Source organism: Lissotriton vulgaris, chromosome 7 (genome assembly GCF_964263255.1).
Source record: "Lissotriton vulgaris chromosome 7, aLisVul1.2, whole genome shotgun sequence".
NCBI classification, from domain to species: domain Eukaryota; kingdom Metazoa; phylum Chordata; class Amphibia; order Caudata; family Salamandridae; genus Lissotriton; species Lissotriton vulgaris.
This window is the reverse complement of record NC_141695.1, coordinates 491106464-491130764: the sequence shown is the minus strand read 5'-3', so window position 1 is coordinate 491130764 and position 24301 is coordinate 491106464. Positions and strand designations below refer to the sequence as shown.

Below are 24301 nucleotides of genomic sequence, written 5' to 3'. Positions count from 1 at the left end.
CCAACTATTTGATATCTGCAGTTATGTATGTGTTCTATTAGTGGAAAGATATAAGAAGTAGTTACACTACATAAGTTTTGCCAATGTTCGCCAGCTTCAGTGGTTCATTGAAATGCATTTTATGCTATCAACAATTTTTTTAACAAATCAATGTGTCCAAGTGAAGTCTGTCTTTATGGGGTTGCCTGTTTCTATGTTTGAGATGTACTTACAAAGTTGTTTTTTATCATCTCATTCAGGTGTTCTTCAAAGCTGGTTTGCTCGGTACACTGGAAGAAATGCGAGATGACCGTTTAGCGCTCTTAATTAGACGCACGCAGGCTCTTTGCAGAGGCTATTTAATGAGAGTTGAATTCAGAAAGATGATGGAAAGAAGGTAACATACATATTATTTGTTCTGAAACAGCATTCAATCATGTGAAAGTATTCCTCACAAATAAAGGACCTTCCTTTCATTCCTTTACCATTCATATTAAGGACTCAGGACCAAACAGACATTTATGAAACCCTTTCTGCATGATCCTTCTTATAATTTTCATAATAGGTACTGCTGTAGACCCCTTGAGTGCTGGACATACCCCTTCATATGGCTGTTGAGTAGTGATTGTGAGTTCCAGACCTGAAGGTATCAGAGTGCTTTACAACATTTATCATGTTGCTAACAGACACACATTGTTACAGTAAACAGCATTGTCTGGTGTCGAATCTGGTTAAGGCCTGGAGGGGATCTTAAAAGTGGATCAAAAGACAGGAGATGTAGATGCCCTCTTATTCAGATGAGTGGTTTATCCTCTGGACGAGATTCCTGTAGCAGAGGTACTCAGCAGATGTACTCTGTCTCTCTGGGTGGTTGCAATCCAGGTGACTGAGTTCAGTTGAGGAAGAGGTCTTTGAGCTGTCTTTTGAAGCTTATGAAGGAAGGGTTGGTCCTGATATGGGTTGGGATGGAGTTCCAAATTTTAGGAGCATTTCTAGGGAAGAAGCGTGATGCGGTTTATTGTTTGCAAGTTTTGGGAGGAATGAGAAGTAGTGTGTTTGTGCTCCTGAGATTTCTTGTCTGGCCTGCCTTTTTGAGTTTGGATGCCAGGTAGGCAGGTTTTCCGGTGTGAAGAGTTTTGTGAGTGAGACATGCAGTTATGAAGTTGAAACGCTCTTCAATCGGGAGCCATTTTAGTTCTCTTAGAGAGGGAGAGTTGTGGTTGTATTTCTTTACTCTGGGGACCATCCTAGCAGCTGCATTTAGTGTTGTTTGGAGAAGGGCTAAGTGAGATTTTGCTGTGCCTGTGAGGGTTGTATTCCCGTTGTCCAATCTGGACAGAACCAAAGATTGTGTGTACTGTTTAAGATCATTGGGAGGGATGAAGTGTTTGATTTTGTTGAGTAGCTTTAGGTTGTAGAATGAGCTCTTCGCAATGCTCTTTATATGTTTGCTCATGTTGAAACGTGGGCCCAAAGTGATTCCCTGGGAGGAGTCAGCCAGTGTAAGATTGCAGTTAAGAGCATCAATGGATTTTAGCCATTCTGTGACTTGGGGAGTCTGCTCATTATTGGATATGAGAAGGATTTCCGTCTTATCTTGTTTGAGTTTTAGGTGGTTGTGTGATAGCCAGTGCTTGACTTCTCTTAGAGTGTAATTTAGTCTCTGTCTCCAATTGAGGATGTTTCTAGGTAGATCTGGGTATCACTCGCATAGCTGTGGAAGGTGATGTTGGCTTTTTGAGTATGATGGTGAGGGGCTCCATGTGGATGTTGAACAGTGAAGGGGAGAGAACTGACCCTTGTGGGACATCCCGGTTTAGAGAGTATGTCAGAAGTGGAATTGTTAATTTTTATTTGTAGAGAGCGGTTTTGTAGGAAGGAGGGGAACCATTGTAGGACCACCTCGTCCGCTCTGATTCTATCTCGGAGTGCGTTTATGAGAAGTTTATGATCAACCGTGTCAAAGGCTGCCGATTGGTCAAGGAGTATGAGTAGGCAGCATCGGTTTACATCGATTGAATTATATACATCATTTATGGTATTCAGGATCGCTGTCTCGGTGCTGCACCCTTTTCTGAAGCCCGATTGAGGAGTTTCTAGAAGGTTGTTGCTGTCAATGTGTTGGTTGAGTTGGAGGAGAACACATCTTTTGAGTATTTTGGCTAAGAAGCGGAGGTTGGAGACAGGCCTGAAGTTGTTGGGGTTATTTGGGTCCGTGCCCAATTTTTTTAGTAATGGCGTGACTTGGCCGATTTTAAGACAGTCTGGCATGACTCCGGTTCTCAGGGAGCTATTTACAATCTTGGCCCAAAGATGTGATTCAGCTTTTTGCCAGGTGAGCAGAAATAGTGTCAGGTATGTGGGAGGAGAGTTTAGACATGTTAATCATTTCAGTGATGTCTGCTTCTGAGATGGGCTTGAATGTCTTCCAGCACCTGGGGGAGTGCGTGGGGGTGTTGTTTCCTTCATTACTGGAGGGCAGGCTTTCGTTGCATGACAGGGAGTGGTCATCAAGGGAGCGTTCAATCTTGGTGATTTTATCATTAAAGAAATTGGCAAAATTGTCACATAGTTCTTTGGAGGCCTGCACAGTGGCTTGGATGTTTGTTGTTTAATGATTGTGAAGAGCTCTTTGGGACGGTTTTTTACATTGTCTAATGCGCTGCGAAAGAAGGTAGCATTTTCTTTCCTGATGTGTTTTTTATATTTCCTGCATTCTGGTTTGAGCTGGTCAAGGTGGCTTATGGAAGGGTTATTCCACCGAAGTCTTTCAGCAGCTCTGAGTTGTCTTCTTTCAGAGTTTAGGTCTATATTTAACCAGGTTCTCGATGGGGTGTTCCTGACTCTTTTTTGTTTCAAAGGGGCTACTTGGTCTAGTATGGTTGTCATTGTTGCGTTGTAGCGTGTTGTGAGTTTGGTTGTACAGAGGTTATTTGTAGTGGGGGGAAGTAGTGTCTTCACCCTTTCTTCCAGGTCGGTAAGAGGAATCCCAACGACAGGATTCCTGTGTATGGGGTTAGTAAGGAATCATGTGCTTATTGTGAAATAGAATAATGTGGTGGTCTGACCATTCAACAGGAAAGATGTGGTCAATAGTAGCTGTATCTTCATGTGCTATAATGACGTCAAGGATTAAACCTCTGTTATGAGTTTGTTCTTTGCAGTACTGGATAAGATTATGATGATAGGAGAGAGTTGGGTGGATTTGTTAGTGGGTCGTCCTCATGAGCAGCCAGTGGGAAAGAGGGTTGCGGTAAGGGAAGGGTGGAGGGGGGGTCGCCAGGGGGTTGGGAAGTCGCAGTAGTGACGTTCCTTAGAATTGGTCTGGATAAGATGTTTTTAGTGTGCGAGTGAGAGGTAGTGGTTTAGCTAGAGAGAGTGGTGGCGGAGGGGGTAAATTTGAAGTTGTTGCAAGTCGTGAGATTGTTTTGTGTTGTCACTAGTGGGGGCGGTTGGTTGGGGGAGGGGAGTTGTGCGAGTGGGTAAAGTGCAAATGAGTGATGGCGTTCCATAGTGTGGGGAATGGGGATTCAAGTGAATCTAGGTTGGCGTGGTTGGCTTGAATCAAGACTATTCCGTTCCTGTTGATGGTAGCAGAGGTGTTGCCAAGGTGAGTTCGAGTTCGAGATTGTCAGTTTGCAGCTGTGAGGGGTGTTGGTAGTTTTGGATATAAGAAGGTAGGTCCTAAGTATAGCGTTCCATTTCCCAGGTCGTTGGGTGTTGGAAATGAGATCCAGTTTTTGTTGGCCTTAGAGGTATTATAGTATATATCAGCGAAGAGTGCTTCAGGGTGTTATTTAATCAGCCTAAGTTTGACCTTTTTTTCACCTTTAGTGAGAGATTAGGGAGGATGATGATGGAGAAAGAGTTTGGGCCGTGGGGTTTCACGCACTTCGACAATGAGGGGCAGAGGAAAGTTGATGGGGCAGGCAGCATCTCACCTCAGTGAGTACCTTGATGTCGTTTACGTGTAGATAGGCGGATTTCAACCTGGGGGTCTACCCTGGATATTGGTATACGAGGGGCAGAGCAAGGAAGTGCTGGAGGCGGCCTGGAATGAGCCCAGTCCTTAATGGGTGAGAGTATGAGAGCTTAACCAGTATTTATTATTTCTTTCTTCATTTTATTTTATGAAACTGCCTTTAGAATCCACCTACATAGCTGGAGAGCGACTGGTTTTGTAATGATTAGCTAGTGCAGTTGGAGAGTTGGTTTCCTTTGTCTTTTCCTGTGCTGGGTTGGTACAATAAGTCCCTTGTTAGTTTCCACAGTATTTTGATCCCCTCTTGCTGGGAGTCCTCTTTTTGTTTCTCAGCCTGGATTGTTAGAGCATAATTAGTCCTTTGTTAGTTTCCACAGTATCCTCAACCTAGGTCGTGAGAGGGGTTTTCCTCCCACTGGTTTCCTTTGAAAAATACATGTAAAGTGTGCATAAACTACTTTTCCAATACACCTGTTATTCATACTACAAAGTTTTTCAAGATAAACAAAGAACAAATAACATCCACTCATATTGTTTTACAAATCATGCAGTGCCGCAATTGCACACAACAGATACTGTGCAGTACTACATGTTGATGCTGTTTCGCCATATTACATTGCTGGGTTATAATGTGTGTTCAGATCTGAAGTAATACTTCACTGTGTAATGAACTGCATTTATGACATGTCATAAGCTATTTGAAAAGATTGTGCATTTGTGTAACTCTTCCAGTGAAAATCTGACACTTCTTGTCCTTAATATAGGATAATCAACAGCAGCACTACACCCTCAATTGTGCACCAGACATTGCAGTAAATGGCGTGTGACCAATGCATCATCCTGTCTTAAGAAAGTCTCTAGTTTCATCACCAGAGTGCTCATAGTGAATGTCATATTTGTTCAAGTCAAGAATAAGAAATCACTATGATCAGAGAAGTTTGTTTGTTTCTCATAACATATAATAAGAACAGTGTGTGTCTTTTAGTAGAGTTTGACACAGGTGTCTCCATAGGACATGCAACAGATACCATGATGTTAATCAATAGAATATAACAAAGTGTAGCTTGATGTAATCGGACATAATATAATATATTATAACTTTAAATAAAACATAATACTATTTGAAATAGGTTATTCTTCACTAATTGTGTTCAGTTATTCAAAAAAGTAATTTGGGTTGATTATCTTTAGGTTAAAGCACATACTGTTTATATATTGACTAGTTCCTCACAATTCAGGTCTATAATTTGACTTTTCTGAATACCTTTTATCTTTTACATTCTTCTGATTAGCCACTATCTTTCTCATTTCTGGATTATAAAGTTGAAGTACCTGTATTTAAACAATTATTCTTCTAATGCCCACCAATGTCCTACTTTCCTTGAACGCCGTGGTCTTTCTTCGTGTTTATGCTCACTTCCCACATCTTGGCTACAGTTGCTGGAATTGTTGTCACCTCTCTGCAGCAGTTTACTTACGTAGTGCTTTCTATTGATCATCTTTTGTATTTTTCCTGTTCATCAAATCCCTGCACCCCAAAAATTAGCTCTTCTGTTTATTCACTGTTGCTTCACAGTACTGCTTTTTCCATTTTATCCACTAAATGAATTTATTGCATTGCCTAAATATTTATTTTCCCATTTACAAACTCTTTCCACTTGACATGTTTAATGTATAATAAATACATTTAAACCTCTGTTTAAGCTCTGACACAGTCTAGGTTTTTTCATCTTGTGCACTAGGTTAAAAACAAATGCAAATTTTTGAAGAACTTGCATTCTGTGTAGTAAAAATATTTACTATACACTTTGTAGATCAAATAGGGATTTTGTTAACACGCACTGCTTTCTTGTTTTCTCAAGTGCTGGTTACATTCATGCAAGTAATAATTCACTTAGCTGCCTGCTTCAGGTCTATCAAACTATGCCTATTGATAAGTTGTCCAACAAATGCATATAAATACAAAATGTATGCATGGCTAGCTAGTTTCATTTGTCTTTTGCTTCTTTTGACATTTTGACTTTTGACATTCAAAGGGATTTTGTATCTCAAATGATAAAAGTGTAATTATCCTAATAATAAAACTGTAAATCGCAAATATTATATTGACCACAATGCAAGTCTATTCAGATGACAAGTATCAAGGTAAATGTATACCAGTCCCAGAAATGTTATCGGATGTGCAACACATACAGATGATTTGGAGAAAAAGTAAATACATTTGCAACACCACCAAACGGTTTCCCTGACAACCGAACATTTAAAGTTATTAATGGTGGACCAGGAACTATTGTATTTTATCTCCTTATCTCTATTATGGGACATACTATGTTGAGGTTAATATCTCACTTAGGGTCTACTCTTGGACTTTCAATTCCTTAAGACCTGTTTTTTTATCTGTACTTGAGTGTGTGTGAACTATGTACCAATTGCTTTGCCGGTTCAGATTTTGATTTTGCTCCCCAATGTTCTCCAGAAATGCGCAATTAGCTTTATTTTTACAATGAAAAGTGGAACATATTCAGGATACTTCACATTATTGGTTTGTTAATCTTCACAGGGTGGGTTGTAAATAAAAGAATTTGCTTACTCCTGTTATTGTGATTGACAATGTTCTGATCATAATCCCACCAGGTAGCTATCATAAGAAAGCTTACATCAAATGTAAATGTCTTAAAACAGAAAGCCGGAGGTAGACAAGGTGATAATGTGCCCTATATTTAAATTGTTTGTTCTTATTCTCCATCATTCTCCCTTATTTATTTTTGCTAAAGGCTTCACCTAATTTAAAAAATTGCCCCTATCAAGCAAACCTTCTCTCCTAGGCATCACACTAATATAGTATCCTTTTTTTCTACAGACACTTTATTCAACCTGTCTTTTCCTTGTCACTCCATTACATAAATTCATCATCATTCTTTCACTGTCTCCTCCATCTATTTTGCTCATGACATGCATCCTACTCTTTGCTGCAAGAACCTGTTCACTTGTTTACAGTAGAGGTCTTGCCATCAATGGTCTACCTTAATATATGTTTTTACTCACAACACCGTAATATTTTTATACAATACCTATCCAGTCGGCACAGCTCACAAAACAAAATACCGGAGTGACTGGCCCATGACCTTGACCCTGGCTTGAAAATTAAGCATCTATGGGTTTGTTTGTCTACGCCAGTATGTATATTCATATTTTTGTCCGTCCACTTGAGCGTCACCACAATACTATGTATGATGACAGCCTACCACCTGGTAAATACTATGCTGGGTGATAACAGTGGTTGGTAAATACCACAAGCACACGATCGACCAATGGGGGAACTTAGCTCCGTTCAGTACCTGTACCCTTCTACAAGGTTTTACACACACAATTGCATTTCCTCCATTCCTTTTATCTTGTTTCTTTTGTCGTTTCAGATTACATTACTCTAACAAGTGGTACTTCGACTAATTGACAGGCCACCACACTACACTAGCACTCACTCCACTCTTTACATTGGTCCTGAAGAAGCACAATGGATCTCGTCCTGAGACCACGATCTTCGCGAAACATGTCGACCTTCAACATGCCCAATATGGACATGACACCTGTCTAGCTATGGGGGCCTTTATCACCTCCAAGCAGCACAACCTTCTGGTTTTTTATTGATGACAGAGGGGTTATTCCCTGATAAATCTAATAGTTCCCCCTCCAGCCATCCTTTAACCTCACAGTAGTAAACCACTCCCACTCAGACCCACACACATCCTTACAGCTTCATTTTTTCAAAAGATCTCTGATAAAGTGACTCTTCGGGGGACCCGTAGGGCATTGCTGTGCAGGTCCAATGAGGTGCACCGCTCAATGATGAAGCATGACATCCTTTGGGGTGTGTGAGGGCACCAAGATAAGGACACACTGTCCCTAGGCATTATATTAAGAGAACGACTCCTTCTCCCTTCATCTATTCTTTTCGACCCCCTATTTCTATTTTATACATCTTCACACCTCTTTCTTTTGGATTCCATCTTTAACCTTCATTGATCCACTATTCCTATCTCTTTTTTCTCTCATAACACCTTTTAATCTCTCTCTCTCTCTGCTACTTCCAATATATAATACTTCAATAGAGCATATCTTTATCCTGCTCAGTTTCCAAAATTGATTTACACCAATGCCTAATAAACCATAGATTTAATTTGCGATTGGGTACTCAAACAAGTAACAAGATTGTTCTATTAAACAAGGTGTAAATGGTAGCTCTTGGGGACTTTAGATCTATATTACATGTCTGAAAGAACCCGAAAGTGCTACAATTGAAGGAAAGAAGATACATAACTTAGGTTATTACATTAGCAGAGTTTTTTATATCATATTGCGTAGCTTCATCTTTTCTGTCATGCTTTTTTTGCAGCATTTACTTGTTTAAATATAAGAACATTCTTGATGCTAATTATTTATGAAACTGTGACCTTAGCAGTTATCCATATCTTCAACATGACTGAACCAATTTATAGTTTGTTGAATTAGACATTCATATAGGGCACATTTTACAATATCTTGTAGATATGTTTATTGTTATGAAAGAACTTGAGTAAACTTAGCACATGATATTCCTGTCTTGTTATGCCCAGAATCATGGTTGGAGATACCAGCTGGAATCCATTTATCTTAACGCCAGTATCACCACCCGTTATTTCTAGGCATTTTGTTAAACCGTCCTATGTTGTCACTGGCAAGAGGTTACATGGTATATGGATATAAAAAAAGAAAAAAATGCTTATTAGAGTGCCCATGACTGATGCACGTAAAAATATTTTGATCACCTGGATACTTAGTTTCTTAAAATATAATTGTATTTCAGGGAAGCAATATTCACCATCCAGTATAATATCCGTTCATTCATGAATGTCAAACACTGGTCCTGGATGAAACTTTTCTTCAAGATAAAGCCTCTACTGAGGAGCGCTGAGAGTGAGAAAGAGATGGCCAACATGAAGGAAGAATTTGCGAAAACAAAAGAAAACCTTGCCAAATCAGAGGCCAGGCGGAAAGAACTAGAGGAAAAAATGGTCAAACTTCTCCAAGAAAAGAATGACCTACTGCTTCATGTCCAAACTGTAAGTAACCACGTCTCTGTTATTGATTTTATTTTAGTTATTGGTGATATTTTTTAAAACTACAACTGTAGCCATGTAAATATGTCTATAGATGAGCTCGTGTTTGAGATATTGTCCTCCAAAGACATGCATGTTTTGTTAATTTTGTGGCTAGGCTGCCAAACCACTTATGTGGCGGAGTCCGGTCCCAGCCTCCAGCAATCTGAAGGCTGCCCAATATAAAAAAAAGTGGGCTTCCTGCTACTTTAGTGGGGAATTTTCAGTCAAACTGCTTTGTGAATGCAGAGGGGGCATTTTCAGTGAAAATAATAATATCCGATTGGCTACCAGTTCGTGTCTGTCTACTCAGCCAAAATAAGGGATTTGTTTCTAAAAAATCAGATGACCCAGAGATCGAGGGTGTTTTTTCCATTTTAATTTGGGGCATGCTTTCTTACTTGGAACTGTCATGCATAGCTTTGTCAAGCCACACAGCCAAAATCAGCATTGAAAGGGCTACAATATGTGGCAGATAGGCTACCAGTTAGACTTTTCAATGGGGGAGAAACCTGAGACTCTGCTGCTGGAAACTCAGCTGTTTCCCTGACACTAAGGGGGTCATTATGATGACGGGCAGATCGCCACCGCCGGCTCGGCGGTGGCAATCCGCCTGCCATCCAAACTTGATTTACCCACTGCAATATTATTATGGCGGGGGATATCGTGGTGGATGCAAAGTCCGTCCTCCACTTTTCTGCCGGTCATCAATCGTTACGATTGCCAGCCGGCGGGCTTGGCCACTAATATGGTGGCGGTGCCTACTAGGCACCGCCATCCATATTAGAATGGGTGTGGTAACTGGCCTTTCCATCGCGGCAGGCTGGCAGGGATGTGCTTTGGGTGCCGGTTGCGGGCCCCCAGGGGGATTGGAGGGGATGGGGATGTGCTCAGGGCTACATTCCCATGCACAAGGTGGCAGGCACCGCGCAGTGCCTGCCACGTTGTGCATTGGAATGCACAACATCTCAATTTGGCATTGCGGAGGGTGCTGCTGTAAGCAGCACCAGCCGCAATGTCAAATATGCAGAATGCGACCGCCAGGTTGGCGGTCGTATCCTAATCAGCGGTGCAGGACCGCCGCACGCCTGGCGGCAGGTCCCAGCACCGCGAGGATGGTGGGCGGACTGATGTCCGCCCCCATCCTAATGGCCCCCTAAGTAAGTCAGCAAAATTGTGAGTGTGGTGGAATGTTCTTTCATGTTGTTGTACATATTGTCTAACATATGTATTCCGCCTATTTCTGAGGCGTCCTATTGTTACAGATAAGAGGCTGAGACATCGTTAGATAAATGTAATTTGCCCAAGTTTGTCCCATCATTTAGTGAGGAAGACAGTGTCCCATCTCTGTTCCACCAGTTCTTCAGCTGATGACTTGAACACTTCTTGTGCTCCCTTTTTTCTGATAAAGAGAGGTTTGTAATAAAATAAACATTTCGTAGTGCTAGAAGGGGTCATTCATCAAGTTCACGTCATGCATTTAATCTTGTTTTGCAGAAGAGATACTTGCTCTGAACAAATCTACTTGTAAATGTGGAAAGGTATGCCCATGTAGGACTATTATAGATCCAAACAGGCAGAATTAAGTTGTAAATTTCAGAGATCCAGTGATCCTAGTGTTTTACAACCCATCATCTTTATCTAATATGCAGTAAACTACCAAGTTTCTACAAACATAAATGCTTGTGATGTTGTCTTACTTTATTCAAGTTGACAGACATCAATCAGCTATGCACCTACCAAGATGAAATATGACAGTCCTAATGCTGAGATGCATTGCTACTTTAGCTGTGGTCTCACCCACTCCCCCTGTATGCTGTTTGTGAGTAGCCCTTGTATAGATTGTGCAGGGACCCCAAAAGTGAGTTTGTCTGCAGAGACAGCGTTCACTTGGATCATTCAGTATGACAGAAGAACTGACCACACCTTTTGTTAATTACAATTTGAGTTGGAAATCCAAAATGTTTTGATATTCACCTGCTCTGCCACAATGTAATCACTTGCACCTCCAGCACAATTTATGCTATGAGGCTCACAGTATCACACAGTTACAATATTTAAACAAGTAAATCATCAAGAATACAGGCATATCAGTGCCCTAGATTACTACTGTAAGGGCCCTACTCAACAGTTTAATTAGCTCATATATTTCACCGAAAGGCCCAATACTGGATTATATAGAGATCAGCCCTGAAATAGAGGGGCTGTAGCAAAGTGGGTTCTGCCCATTTAACCCCTCTGGGGTTTTCATGTTTGGACTCCCCAGTTTTGAACGTTTACTGTGAGCGAGTCTCACTGAGTCTCATGCACAGTATATCTAAAAGAAATTAAATTAATGTGCTGTCCACTAGATAAGGACACTGCTGCACCACTGGGGAGGGGCTCTGGGTTGGTTACACAAGAACATGTGAGCACATGCATATGCATGGGCTCTGCGTATGGGACTACCATGTTGTGCAGTCAGGTATCTTCGCATGGGTAGCCTCTCACGGAAGGGATCCTCCAAGGACTGGAGCTGACCTAGCGCAAGCCTTTTTAATGGGAGTGGGCATTCATAGTGTAAGTCTGTAGTGCTTACTGAAAGTCTGTGGTGATTCGCTAAATGACACATTCTAAGTAAAATCGGCACCAACATACAGTTTTGCTCCACATAGGCCTACAGGTCCTGTGCAGTATCAATCTTAGCATAAACCTTGAATGTAGATCAATTGTCACTGTTGTCATAACTGCACTTCTTATGGCAGAGTGAGATTTTTCATATTTCCTTGACTCAGCCATAATCATATTTTAGACGTTTATCACCCTTACTGGTCCAAGTTAATTAATCTGCTGGCCAGCAAGAGAGTCAGATGCTTCCCCGCACAATATAGTCATTAACCGTGCTTGGCCCAGTTCCTGTGAAGTGTGGAAAGGAAATTTGCATCTGCGAATTAACTGTTCACACTGTACCTGGCCGGGGCATGTTGAAGACCACAGAAACAAAGGAGGAAGGCTAGACCTCTGGAGCCAAACACAGGAGGGGCTCCTTTTTGAAGTTTTGATGGGCAGGGTATTGGCAAATGTTTCAGTTGGGAGTGGAGCTGAGACTCCGAGGGAAGATCTTTACTTACTTAGACAACTTAAAGTTGCCATCTTAAAAAGGTCCAGAATACTGTGCAGGAAAGTTGCGACAGGGGAGGAGTGATGATGTGGCCCACATGGATTGGCCAGGGGCGCCTGGCTTCTATTACTTACCATCCTCACTTAAAAATCTGTGCACATGGGAAGTTTTCTGGAAGCGATGAGTCAAAGAAGGAGAAACCACCTGGCCCAACTGAGAAGATGGACTGGAGGACTTTGACTCCAGTTAGCACCCAGTACTAGGACGAGTCTATTCAGGGCAAGTGGTTGGCCATCGTATGCCCCCTGAGGAACATTTGGGAGAATAACCTGCTGGGGATCCTGGAGTGTTCCCCTAAGATGTCTGTGGACTGGAACTTGACTCTGCTGAGTACAATGGGGGCCTGCAAGAAACTAGGAAGCTGTGGGACATAGTGAGTGTGGAAGGGAGAATGTTCTATGAGTTGGTTGTGGTTGGGCTGTCCAAGACACGCTGTAGCAGTAGAGTATCATGAGTCCAGGCAGAGGACATTTCTGGCAAAGGAGCAGCAGAAATCAAGCTCCCCCAATGGCAATCCAATTTAGAGGTCAGGAGACATGACAAAATTGTTCCTTCTGGCTAAAGCTTGCCATTAGGGGTAAAACTACATGACAATTAAGAAAATAATCCATATGAGGCCAGAGAAACTCAACTCTAAATTCTGGTACTGGATGGGAAAATGAGTCAAAGCACGCCATATTTCCAAGAATTCCCCGGGAAGGGCCAAGCCCACGGTGGTTAGCAAAACAACCTTTATTCATAATTTGAATGGGAAGTGGGGAGTTGTGTGAGTCCCCTTCCAGAGCCACATTCAGCTTCTGGGGTCCATCTCCCAGATTCAGCTGCAAGAATGCTGTTCCAGGAGACCCTTTCTCCCTGAGGCAGAACGCCAAATATTGAGTGCAACCATGCAGCCAAAGTGTGTGTCCCTCATTCCCCATGCCTGTGTGGGGGTGGACGGTGGCACACCACATCACCACCAGCCCACAAGCCATACAGATGGGAGAAATAGAGGCTATTGGCTCCCTCGCAGGCACCCGATTGTGTCAGATGGGCAGGGATAGTGTAGGGGCTCCCCATGTACCCCCTAGAATTGCCACACACCATTTGTCCCATTAAAGGGGCACCCAGCTCTTATATGTAAATAAACATATTTGCACAAAAAAGGGTTGAAAACACAACGTGAGGCTGTATCTTAAAAAAATGAAGCATCATTGGTAATACCCCTGCTCACATAAAATTCATCCCTTGGGATAAATGAGCACCACAGAGTCCTCTGGAGCACCCCCAAAATATGCCTACATGTGTCCTGTGGTGGCTTAGGAGGGACAGGGGCACCACCAACCATTTTGAGGAGTGTTTGTTGGGCTGCAAGAAACCCAGAAGCCCTCAAAAGATACTCATAAAAAGACTCCCGGTGTTGCATCCATGACCCCAGGGTAAGTACCTATGTATTAGTCACCCGTTCTTACTAATATAGTGGTATAAGTCCCCGCAGTGTAGATAAAGAAACAAGGGTCCGACCAAAGTACCGGCCGCCCACACGATTCGCTCGAGTCGAGTCTCTGCAAGTGTAGAAATCACAGATTTCTACATAGGTCGGACCCCTACATCTTTACTCTTCTTGCGGAAAGTGACATTGTTTACAGAGACTGGGCGACCGTCACAGAGGTCATCCTTTGGTCGACAATCCTGATAGCCAGCTTGGAATTCTGTCACTATATATTGCCCTCAACTTTGATTCTTGGTTGGGCCTGAATATTGGAATTTCCATCACATGAGAGCCCTGACGAAGTTCATGCGAACGAAACGCGTTGGCTGAAGTTTTAACCCGAAAATAAATAAAGATTTTTTCAACACTACTTCAGAGCTTGCAAGCACTCTGTTCTGTGCACCGTCCTTTTGTACACATAGAATGTGAACACTATGTAATTGATGATCTTGTGAAAGATATAGAAACTATGGCAACTACCAACATCTACCGAGGATGAAGCAATTAGGTGAAGCACACAAGAACAAAAACAAATGCAATTGTAGAATAATGTGTAGCTCTTCAGATTCCATTAAGTAAATATTTGGGGGAAGGGGTAGATTATGGTCTCCTTCTTTCCTCAGGGGCTACTCAGATGCTAAAAAGTAACTATTGAATTATTTTTAAAATCACGAAGCAAGAAGAAATTAGCATTATTTTTACTGCTTTGCGTGTGTAGCTTGTAGTTGACAGTGAAATTATTTACCTAGCTTCTGTGTCTTCTACATTTCTCTATTCTGGGCTTCCTCAGACTGCCCACCCTGAATATATACCCCAGAATATCGATGGGACCTAATATTGAGGGTAAAATATCGAAACAAAATATCAACAGATAATTAAGTCTAGACTTTCTATACCTAACTCTAGATGTACGTAGTTCATGGTACATATAGCTTGAAGGTTCTCAGATGTGGAGTTAGGAATAGCAAAGCTATAGTTCTCTAAATGCCCTTACTTTCTATAGTTTGTCCCTCAATATCCTGTCCTCAATCTACTTGTGCTGTAATAATCTGGTGGCGATATTTAGTAGCCTAAGCTTCTCCACTGAGTATTGCAAGTCAAAAGTGACCTTTTTCTGGATCACAGTGAACACGCTAGTGAAATCATTTAGGTTTCCTACTTACATAGTAATCTAAACATGGAATGACCAAGTAGAAGTGATGCTAAATCAAAATCCTAATCAAAGAAAGAAATCAATGGATTATAGAAGTTTCATGTCATTATTTCAGCAAGTTGTTTCAAAAGATTCTAATTAGGTAATATGAGCAAATCTAATTTCACTCATTTTTGCACAGGAAACTGACAATTTGATGGATGCGGAGGAAAGATGCGACCAGCTGATTAAAAGCAAAATTCAGTTGGAGGCTAAGATCAAGGAGCTCAGCGAACGCCTTGAGGATGAAGAAGAGTCCAACGCTGAATTAACAGGGAAGAAGAGGAAGCTAGAGGATGAATGCTCTGAGCTGAAGAAAGACATTGATGACCTTGAGCTAACATTGGCCAAAGTAGAGAAAGAGAAACATGCCACAGAAAACAAGGTGCGCTGTCATACTTTACTGTTTATTGTATGGAAATTCTTTTTTAATTATAGGCAACATCATGGGAATTAAACTGACAGTTCAGTCTCAGTGTTACCCTAATAAAAGCATTATACCTATTGTATTGTACTCACATCCACATATGGGATGTCCCTGACTTTCAGCAATACAATCAATAGATGAACAAAGAGGTTAATTGATCATTCATGTACATCTCATTCCTAGGTTTTTATATTTTGAAATTCTTAATTCATTGTAAATTAACTTGCGGTTTGAAAATTGTCACCAAAAGCTTAAGCATCAACTGCATCTCATTATAATATGTGTGTTTCACATCCTGTTGTGTGACATCTGAGCTTACACTTGATTTTGAGCATTATGTCACTGCCAATTATTTTGGCAGCATTCCAAAATTCTGGCAGAATACAGCTGTAAGTGTGCAGTGTATAGTAGTAAGGAATGACAATTAGAACACGAGTAAAGAAAAAATAGTTTATAGAGAAGACAATGATAGGAGAGTAAAAACATGAAAGAGAGGAGTCATGGAGGGTGGCAGAGTATTTGGAGGAGGTAGAGTGGACCATGGTTCTGGAGGAAATCTTTGTGAATTTAATTTAGACAAAAGGTTTAGATTTTGTTAATATGAAGAATATTGGACCTTCTCAAGACCAAGATAGGCCCTTTCCTGGAATCTCAGGTAACCATTCTTTGAATTTAATAGTGCTTACTGTGTAGAGTTAACTTCTGTAGCCTATAGCCACAATAAGGGCCATCACCCTCCAAACTGAGTTCAATGCATGAGCAAGATAGCAATATCAACTAAAGAATCTAAGAAAATATGTACAAGAGTGTAGCTTACAAATATTGATTATAATTATTGTCACAGGTGAAAAATCTCACTGAGGAAATGGCGGGTCTAGATGAGACCATTGTAAAATTAACAAAAGAAAAGAAAGCTCTTCAAGAGGCCCACCAACAGGCCTTGGACGACCTGCAGGCAGAAGAAGACAAAGTCAATTCTTTGACCAAAATCAAATCAAAATTGGAACAGCAAGTAGACGATGTAAGCATTTCTTTATTGGGAATATTGCAATCATGGAAAGTACAGTTACACCAGGAGCAACATTGATCTAAATCTATTGTTTTTCCGCAGCTGGAAGGTTCCCTGGAACAGGAAAAGAAACTTCGCATGGACCATGAAAGGTCAAAGAGAAAACTGGAAGGGGATTTGAAGCTTGCCCAAGACACCATTATGGATTTAGAAAATGACAAGCAGCAGCAGGATGAAAGACTAAAGAAGTAAACAAAATACCAGTCTGGTTGGTTTCAATATGTTTATAATAATCGTATTATCCTAACTCAAGATGTCTCTAAATCGTCTTGCAGAAAGGACTTCGAGATAAGCCAGCTGCTTAGCAAAATTGAGGATGAGCAAACACTGGATAACCAACTACAGAAGAAAATCAAAGAACTACAGGTTAGTGTCTTGGTTTGTTCACTCCAGCCACTTTACGTACTTTATCTTAATTTTCCTTATGATGGGTAATTTTCTGATCAAAGCACTTACTTTTCAATACTATGCAGAAGCAATGCCTTGAAATTCTAAATGATAATGATAATTCGAATAATAAGAGAAGTATGTTTAGTACCAAAAACGTTCACCTCAGATGCATAGTAATGTGACATTGAAACAAAATTCGAGTATTTCTGGGTGTACTAGTGCATCCTGTATTACTTTTTTTAAAGTACTAAAGTTGTTCTTATTGCACTGGGGTTTGGTCTAACATATGCCTGTAGTTTGAAAGGAGAGTATATTTTTCATACCAAATCTATGAAAGAAGTTGAATAGAACATTGCCACAACTGTTGGTCTTGCCCTGTTCGGGCACAGATCATCTTGCCTTTGTTGTAGAATTGTCTCACCCAATGCGTATATCTGCTGTGCAGGTATACCATTACCCTGGCATAGTGGGCAGCACTCCTTGCAAGACCTCTTCCAAAATCATGCTGAAAATTGTAAATGTAATCTTGTCATTTTCCTTTACATGCTAGTATTGCATTGGGGAGGTGATGGTGAAGGGGGGGGGGGGCGGGGGGAATAGAGGGGATGAGCAAGCTAGAACAAAGTGACTGATAGTAGGGACTAGAAGCTGACCAGCAAAGATTGGGTAGGCTGTCTTTGACATGCTTCCATTCTGGATAAAGAGCTAAAAACATGTTTGCTACCTTTCACCTGAAAGAGTGAACAATACACTTCCAGAAAGAAAAGAGAGCTGCGTTCTGGTACTGCGACCTTACGGAAAACATTCCCCTATGGATGAACAAGAGTATCTTCTTTTCTTTACATTTCTACATGAAGTACGGCACACGATTTACAAATTTAGCTACATGTGAAGCCACTTGTCATGGAGAGACAGTATAAGGTAAATTATTCACATTAAAGAAGTAGAAGGACTCTCCTAATGCTGATATGGAAATAGATTTGAGGGGACGTAAAAGGACCTAACACACTGGCATTGCTTGTCTCAATATTTGCTTTGTGGGGAACAACAGAAGCTTACTTAAGTTAACTAATAACAATGGGCAAAGTTAACAATATCCTGCATTGAGTGGTGATAGAGTGCCAAGTCAATAGTATAACGTTTGTTTAGGACGCAAAAGGCTCACTAGCCTTTATGAAGGCCGGACATTTGCTGAAATATCAATGCCTCTGAACGACCTGACAGGCTAGCCCTGAGCCACTCACAGGTTTTTGATTAAACCTACCCTGCTTACCTTTCAGAGACTCCAACCTAGCATCTGAAGTCTCAACACTGCAATACAGCAGTACCCTCTTGTTATATTTACACCATTGTATTTAGAGAATGCAGTCTTTTGACCAATCACAAAACATGAGCAAAGCACTAAAGTATAATGCCAATTACATACTCAAGGAGTAATTAACTAACATAAATTGATAACTTAACTGCATAGTCTATGATTAGGGTGCATTGTGTTCTGTTAGAAGCCTGGTAGCAAGCAAGGCCTCTAAAAAGTTGCAATGACTTGTAAATAAAGTATATGGTAAAACTTTCTTTCAGTTCCCGGTAAACAATTTATGAAGTCACAGGAACTCTCCACACCCAAAGTCCTTATTAATAGGATGTTCTTGAACACAGGAAGTCCCCACTGCAGAAAGGCCATGGTCACAGGAGTGTTTGCTCTCAGGAATGCATAGCTGCTCCTAAAGATGGAAGACTTAGCCAGTCACCACACTTGTTACTGTGATTTAGGAGCTAGAAGCACCTAGTGCTTGGTACAGAGAGGCCTGGTACCAGGAGGGGATAGGAGGTAAACTGTCAACCCTCTTGAGTGACACATAGCAGGCTTTTTGGTAGCAGTGCTTATATAGGTTGAAAGGAATTTTAGAGTTTTATAGGGTTTATGATGGTGTGCCACATGGAATACGAAATATGATAAGATAATAATATTTATCTACAGTAGGATTGTCACATTGAAATCATTATGCGAAAATGAGTTATACACAATTGATAGCCAATATTTTGGATTTTTTAGGTATCAAGACTTTTTAAACTGAACAAACAATTTAAATGAACAGTCATTAACTACTTAATCATTGTCATAAATGAATACATTTATTAATCTAACGCTTAACTAATCCTCAGTACAAGTGGGGTTAGGGAATATTTAAATGACATAACTCAATTTTTTGTGGTGGAAATGTAGTTGAACTCTGACTTATTTTCTACAAACATTACATTGATTAAAGCACACATTGAGCAGAAAACAAGCTCTTCAGGTTAGGGTCTTGGTGGAAGGTGTGTAACATTGAGGAATCTGGCCTCCTGAAAATGGTTAAAACAGTTTTTACCCCTCCTTCCTGTTCCCCACAGGAAAACAGTGGTCCAAGCCCAGATCGGATCTAGGTTGGACTATGTTAACATCTTGTACCCAGGACTACCGGAATACTTACTTACCCACTTACAGGTGGTCTAAAACGCTGCAGCCACGGCGATACTCTTACTCGGACCGAGGACACAGATGTCTCCTCACCTAAAATCTCTTCACTGGCTCCCGATCCGCAAGAGGATCCACTTTAAAGCAGTTGCCCTGGCCTTTAAGGCTCTACATGACACTGGAGCCCATTATCTTAGAAAAAGAGTCCAGTTCTACCATCCTCGGCGCACCCTAAGCTCCTCGTCGTTGTCGCTAGCACGCACCCCTATGTTCCTCTGCTCTCAAATAGGAGGTCGATCTTTCCAGGTGCAAGTTGCCAAATTCTAGAACTGTATGCCACCAACTCTATGACAGATGCACGATCTTCTCTCTTTCAGGAAGTCCCTAAAAACGTGGTTGTTCCGGCAATAGCCTCCGTGTAGTCCTACTTAGTGAGCTTTGTCACCCCCCCTAGCGCCGGGACACTCTTCCGAGTAGCTGAGAACTCTACAAATACCCTGGTAATATAACATAACATAACATGACATAACATAACATAACATAGCATAACATTTTCTGTTGAAATTGTCTATCATTGCTTATTGATGGTTAGTTTCAATACAGTTGAGCAATAGTTGAAAGCTCCTAGTAGAGCATTAGTTAGAGTTGAGCAATTCAGAGTCCATGTGAACATCTTTACCAATGTTCAATGAGGCTCTGTATCAAAAGGGCAGAGAAAGAGCTGAAAGCTGCAAGTGGCGTGCACCATGAATTGTTGGGTTGGCTACCTCATAACAAGCCCAATCATCTGTGCAGTCAAATGCTCACGATGGATTATCTGCACTGAAACTAACACTCTAAAAGGATGTGTATGAATCATATGCATTCAGTTTACCAGAAGGCTAAGACCAGCCAAATCTTTGGATAGGGTTCAAATATTTTACTTACTTATGGTCCACCGAGTCTTTATCTTCTGACTGTACATCATCAGCTGGCTTCAAGGAGGTGCAAACTGAACACGTCCAAACTAATCTCAATTCTACAGATCATTGGGTCTACCCTCAGTGTTTCTCCTCTGATTATATAGCCCCGGTTCCACCATGCTTACTCTTGCAGTTTGGGAAGCTAACACCTCTGAGCCTGTCCACTGTTGTCTAAGGCAACCACTGTACCGATTGCACTCTTTTGTAGCCCGCTTTGTAGAAAGTGAAATTAAATAGATAAAGGAATACACTGGAAGATACTAGATTAATCAAGTGAACATTATTCCCTGTTAGTTGGCTCCGTTGACTTTTAATGGCAACACTTTCCATACCTGTTTCTGAAAAACTTTAAAAGTGCTTGCATTTTGCAAAGAAATAAAATGTTGAACATATTTGAAGCCGATTTCCTTTCCACTATGAACTGGATATTCAGTTTATTCTCAGTTTATATATTACATCAAAATCTCAACAATGTAGCCTTTCTTTCTCTCTGACAAATGGTAATTTCACTTCCGATAGGCGCGGGTGGAAGAGCTTGAGGAAGAAATGGAAGCCGAGAGGGCGACGCGCGCCAAGGCCGAGAAGCAGCGGTCAGACTACGCACGTGAGCTCGAGGAGATCAGCGAGCGCCTCGAAGAGGCTGGTGGCGCCACCTCCGTCCAAATTGAGCTGAACAAGAAGCGGGAGGCTGAGTTCCAGAAGATGCGACGGGATTTGGAAGAGGCAACGCTGCAGCACGAGGCAACGATGGCCGCCCTCCGCAAGAAGCACGCGGACAGCGCCACAGAGTTTTCGGAGCAGATCGACAGCCTGCAGCGCGTCAAGCAGAAACTAGAAAAAGAGAAGAGCGAATTTCGGATGGAGATTGATGACCTCACCAGTAACATGGAAAATATTTCGAAAGTAAAGGTATGGTACACAGATTTCTGCAAGATGCATATTGGCTAAAATATTACAGGGGTGTTAGTAGGATAAATAATGACCATGTAACCTGGTTTGCTTTCAGGCTAATCTGGAAAAAATGTGTCGCACCCTTGAGGACCAGCTGAGTGAGGTGAAGTCCAAAAGCGAAGAGAACCAGCGCGGGATAACGGACCTGGCAGCTCAGAAGGCGCGCCTGCAGACCGAATCAGGTAACAATGTTTTATATCAATGGATGAAATAAAACCCTTTGAAATGTCAAGGCTTGATGTACAGTCTCTGCAGGTGTAAAGATGAACCAAGCATGTGAATTTTAACAAAGCTTTATTCGGAGTAAAGCGACACACTGGTAGGAAGAGCAGCGCTCTGGTCAAAGGCTCACCATATGGATCTACAACTCACCTCACTGTCAACAGTGTCAACTGTCACTGGCAGAGCCACTGACGTAACATATGTAAATGTGGGAGGTCGCGCGGCAGGGACGGGGGCATGCAGGGGACAAAGCGCGATAAGCGAGACTGTCAACGTAACACATCTCCTTCCCATAGAGAGAAGAAAAACATGAACCGAAGTAAAACAAAGAGTCCTTGTTCTTCATGGACTTGACCGCCACGTGTCATGACAATGGGCGACCTGAATCTTCCTTGTCGTAGTCATTCATGTTAGGTCTCTCATTGGATTTCTTGTTGTTCACTGTTCCAAGAATCACAGGTGTAGTCCTTGTAGATAGGGTCCATACCATCCGGGATGACTTCTACAAAGTCCTGACCTTCCTTCAACGTGGACGATTCTACTTCGCCAAAGGTGTCAGCAGAGTCCTAGGATTTCTTGTACTCGTGCTTCTCCACTGACTCTACTTGCATTTGTTTAGTTCCCAAATCCACTTCTGGGTGTGGACGCTGTGGATGTATTTGTGCTTTTTCACTTCCGTTCTGTGACTCTTCATTGTACAACCATTCATAGTAGTCCATCAAGTTGTTGTTCACGAGACTTCTTCTTTTACCAGCACATTTTTCTTCGCACTGGTCTGTGATACACGCTAAATAATCCTCTTCCTTAGGATACTTCTTGGGACGGGTTGCTTTCCAAACGTCTACGTCTGTCCTCTTGCTGCACTCAGTACTGGGACCTCCGGTGATGTTACTGTCCATAAGATCCATCTCATTCATGCGAACTACCTCAAGGACATTTCCTTTCCTCAGCATGGTATTTTGAATTGAGCAAGAAGAGTCGCCCGAGTCCTCTGTACCGTTGTACACGTATCCTCTCCTGGACTTTTTGTGCGTTACGCTCATCCTGATATCAACCTTAGGGGTTAGGCGTAGCATGTGTTCTTGTGTCTCTTCACTCTCATTCTCTGACTCCTCCAAATACAGCCAGTCATAATAATCCATTTTGTTGTTGCACTCTAGTTCATCTTGACACACAACCTCTTCTTCCCCCATGCATAGTGTTGGTATACATTGTCCCTTTTCAACCAGTACACACTCTTCCACTTTTACACCCTTACCTTTCCTGATCTCACATATTTTGTTTTCGTGTTTTCCTTCGTTATTTTCCATAGTTGCTTCACTTGTTCTTGCAGCTCTACTTGCTGTTTTTTCCCACGCATCATTGTCTTTAACCTGTGAAGTCTTTTTGCTCAACATCCTGGAATGATTATACTTTTTCCTTTCATTCTTTTCCACCCAACTCATTTGTTGGGAATTGTTGGGATTTAGGGTAATTTCTAATTTACTTTGTTCTTTCCATCCCAGTACCGAAAGGCCTTTTTTCGAAATGTACACTGTACTCCAGGTACTTCCTCCTTGGAAACTCAATTCCATTTCTCTGCATCCAACCAGGTCAATGATTTCACCTGTGTATGTTCTTGGGGTTGCGTTTGCTTCCATTAACTCTTCTCCTAGTTCTCTTGCCAATTTGCTTTTCCACACCTTCTTGCTGACCATTGTGAAACCTGACCCAGAATCAGCGACCATGTCAATGTCCACCCCACCTATGGTGATGACACACACAGGTTTTTTTACAACCTCTTCATCCTCGTCATTGTTATCTTCATCTGTTATGATGAGTACACATAGATTATATTCAGACTCATCTGAAGATTCTGATTCTTCCTCCTCGCTCACTTCTACATAACTCATTTTCCCCTTAACTCTCCTGTAGCACACCTTCTGAGAATGACCTATCAGTCCACATTGGGTACATTTACTGTTCCTTACAGGACATTCCCAGTTATCTGCCAAGTGTTTTTTGCTCCCACATCTGAAGCATCTTAGATCCTTGTACTTCCTAGTTTCGTATTATTATCTTCCTCCTTTTCGTTTTTCCATAGTGATTGCTTCTTCCTTCTTCCGCTTAATTTAGCTACTATTCCTGTTTCCTCCTTTTTATTCTCTTCCTCTTTTATAACTGCTTTGGCACAACGACCCGTTAATTCTTTCCTCTTTACAATTTCAATAACTTCCTTTAGTGGTTTCTCTCCTTTTGCCCATAATATGTCTTGTATGTCGGGATTAGCCGCGCACATGACAATTTGGTCTCTTATCAAGTCATCATGCATGTTTCCGAATTTGCATGTAAGTGTCAAATTTTTAAAGCGGATACATAGTCTACTATACTTTCTTCCATCCCTTGTTTACGCCTATAAAATGTACATCTGTTAACTGCTGCACAGAGTTTTTTTTGTGATGTTGTTGTACACCTTCAGGCCACCTGCCCCTAAACAGTGTAGTAGTATCTTTTTCTTTTGCTCAGCTGGTAGAACCTCATCTGGTTTGTCAAAAGTCGTTATGTAATTATTGAAGAATTCTTTCCATTCCTCCCATTTTATTTCAGGTTCCTCTTTTCCTTTTAGGAATGATTGTGGGGGTGGTAGATTGTATATATTGCCCGTTGCCATTCTGATATAAAAAGAGTTTCTCTTGATATAGTCTCCTAATTTCCTATTTCTCACGTTGTATCTTTCTTTTTTTTTTGTTTCCTTTGAACTTTCCCAATAAATGCTAAGCTACTTAATATTCTATATGTTTCTTCAACACTCTGGCACCAATAATTTATACCACACAGGTACTTCTTTCTTTTCTTCTGTTTATTTCCACACATGTGTCTTTTTTTTAAAATTTAAGTTAATAAAGAACTGCGCGGTGATGAAAAAT

The 24301-nt window shown here is 41.4% G+C and overlaps 1 protein-coding gene and 1 pseudogene across 1 annotated transcript in view; one reads left to right on the top strand and one right to left on the bottom strand.

Annotated features, from left to right (window-relative positions):
• Positions 1-24301, top strand: part of LOC147701933 (myosin-3) — an 89750-nt gene that overhangs the window by 40142 nt on the left and 25307 nt on the right. Inside the window, exons 21-28 of the mRNA XM_086930559.1 lie at positions 240-376; positions 8805-9060; positions 15062-15304; positions 16191-16367; positions 16458-16603; positions 16691-16781; positions 20742-21131; positions 21229-21355. Coding sequence (XP_086786685.1) covers positions 240-376; positions 8805-9060; positions 15062-15304; positions 16191-16367; positions 16458-16603; positions 16691-16781; positions 20742-21131; positions 21229-21355 — 1567 coding nt within the window. The remainder of the gene's footprint in view (positions 1-239; positions 377-8804; positions 9061-15061; positions 15305-16190; positions 16368-16457; positions 16604-16690; positions 16782-20741; positions 21132-21228; positions 21356-24301) is intronic.
• Positions 21815-23287, bottom strand: LOC147701934 (uncharacterized; annotated as a pseudogene).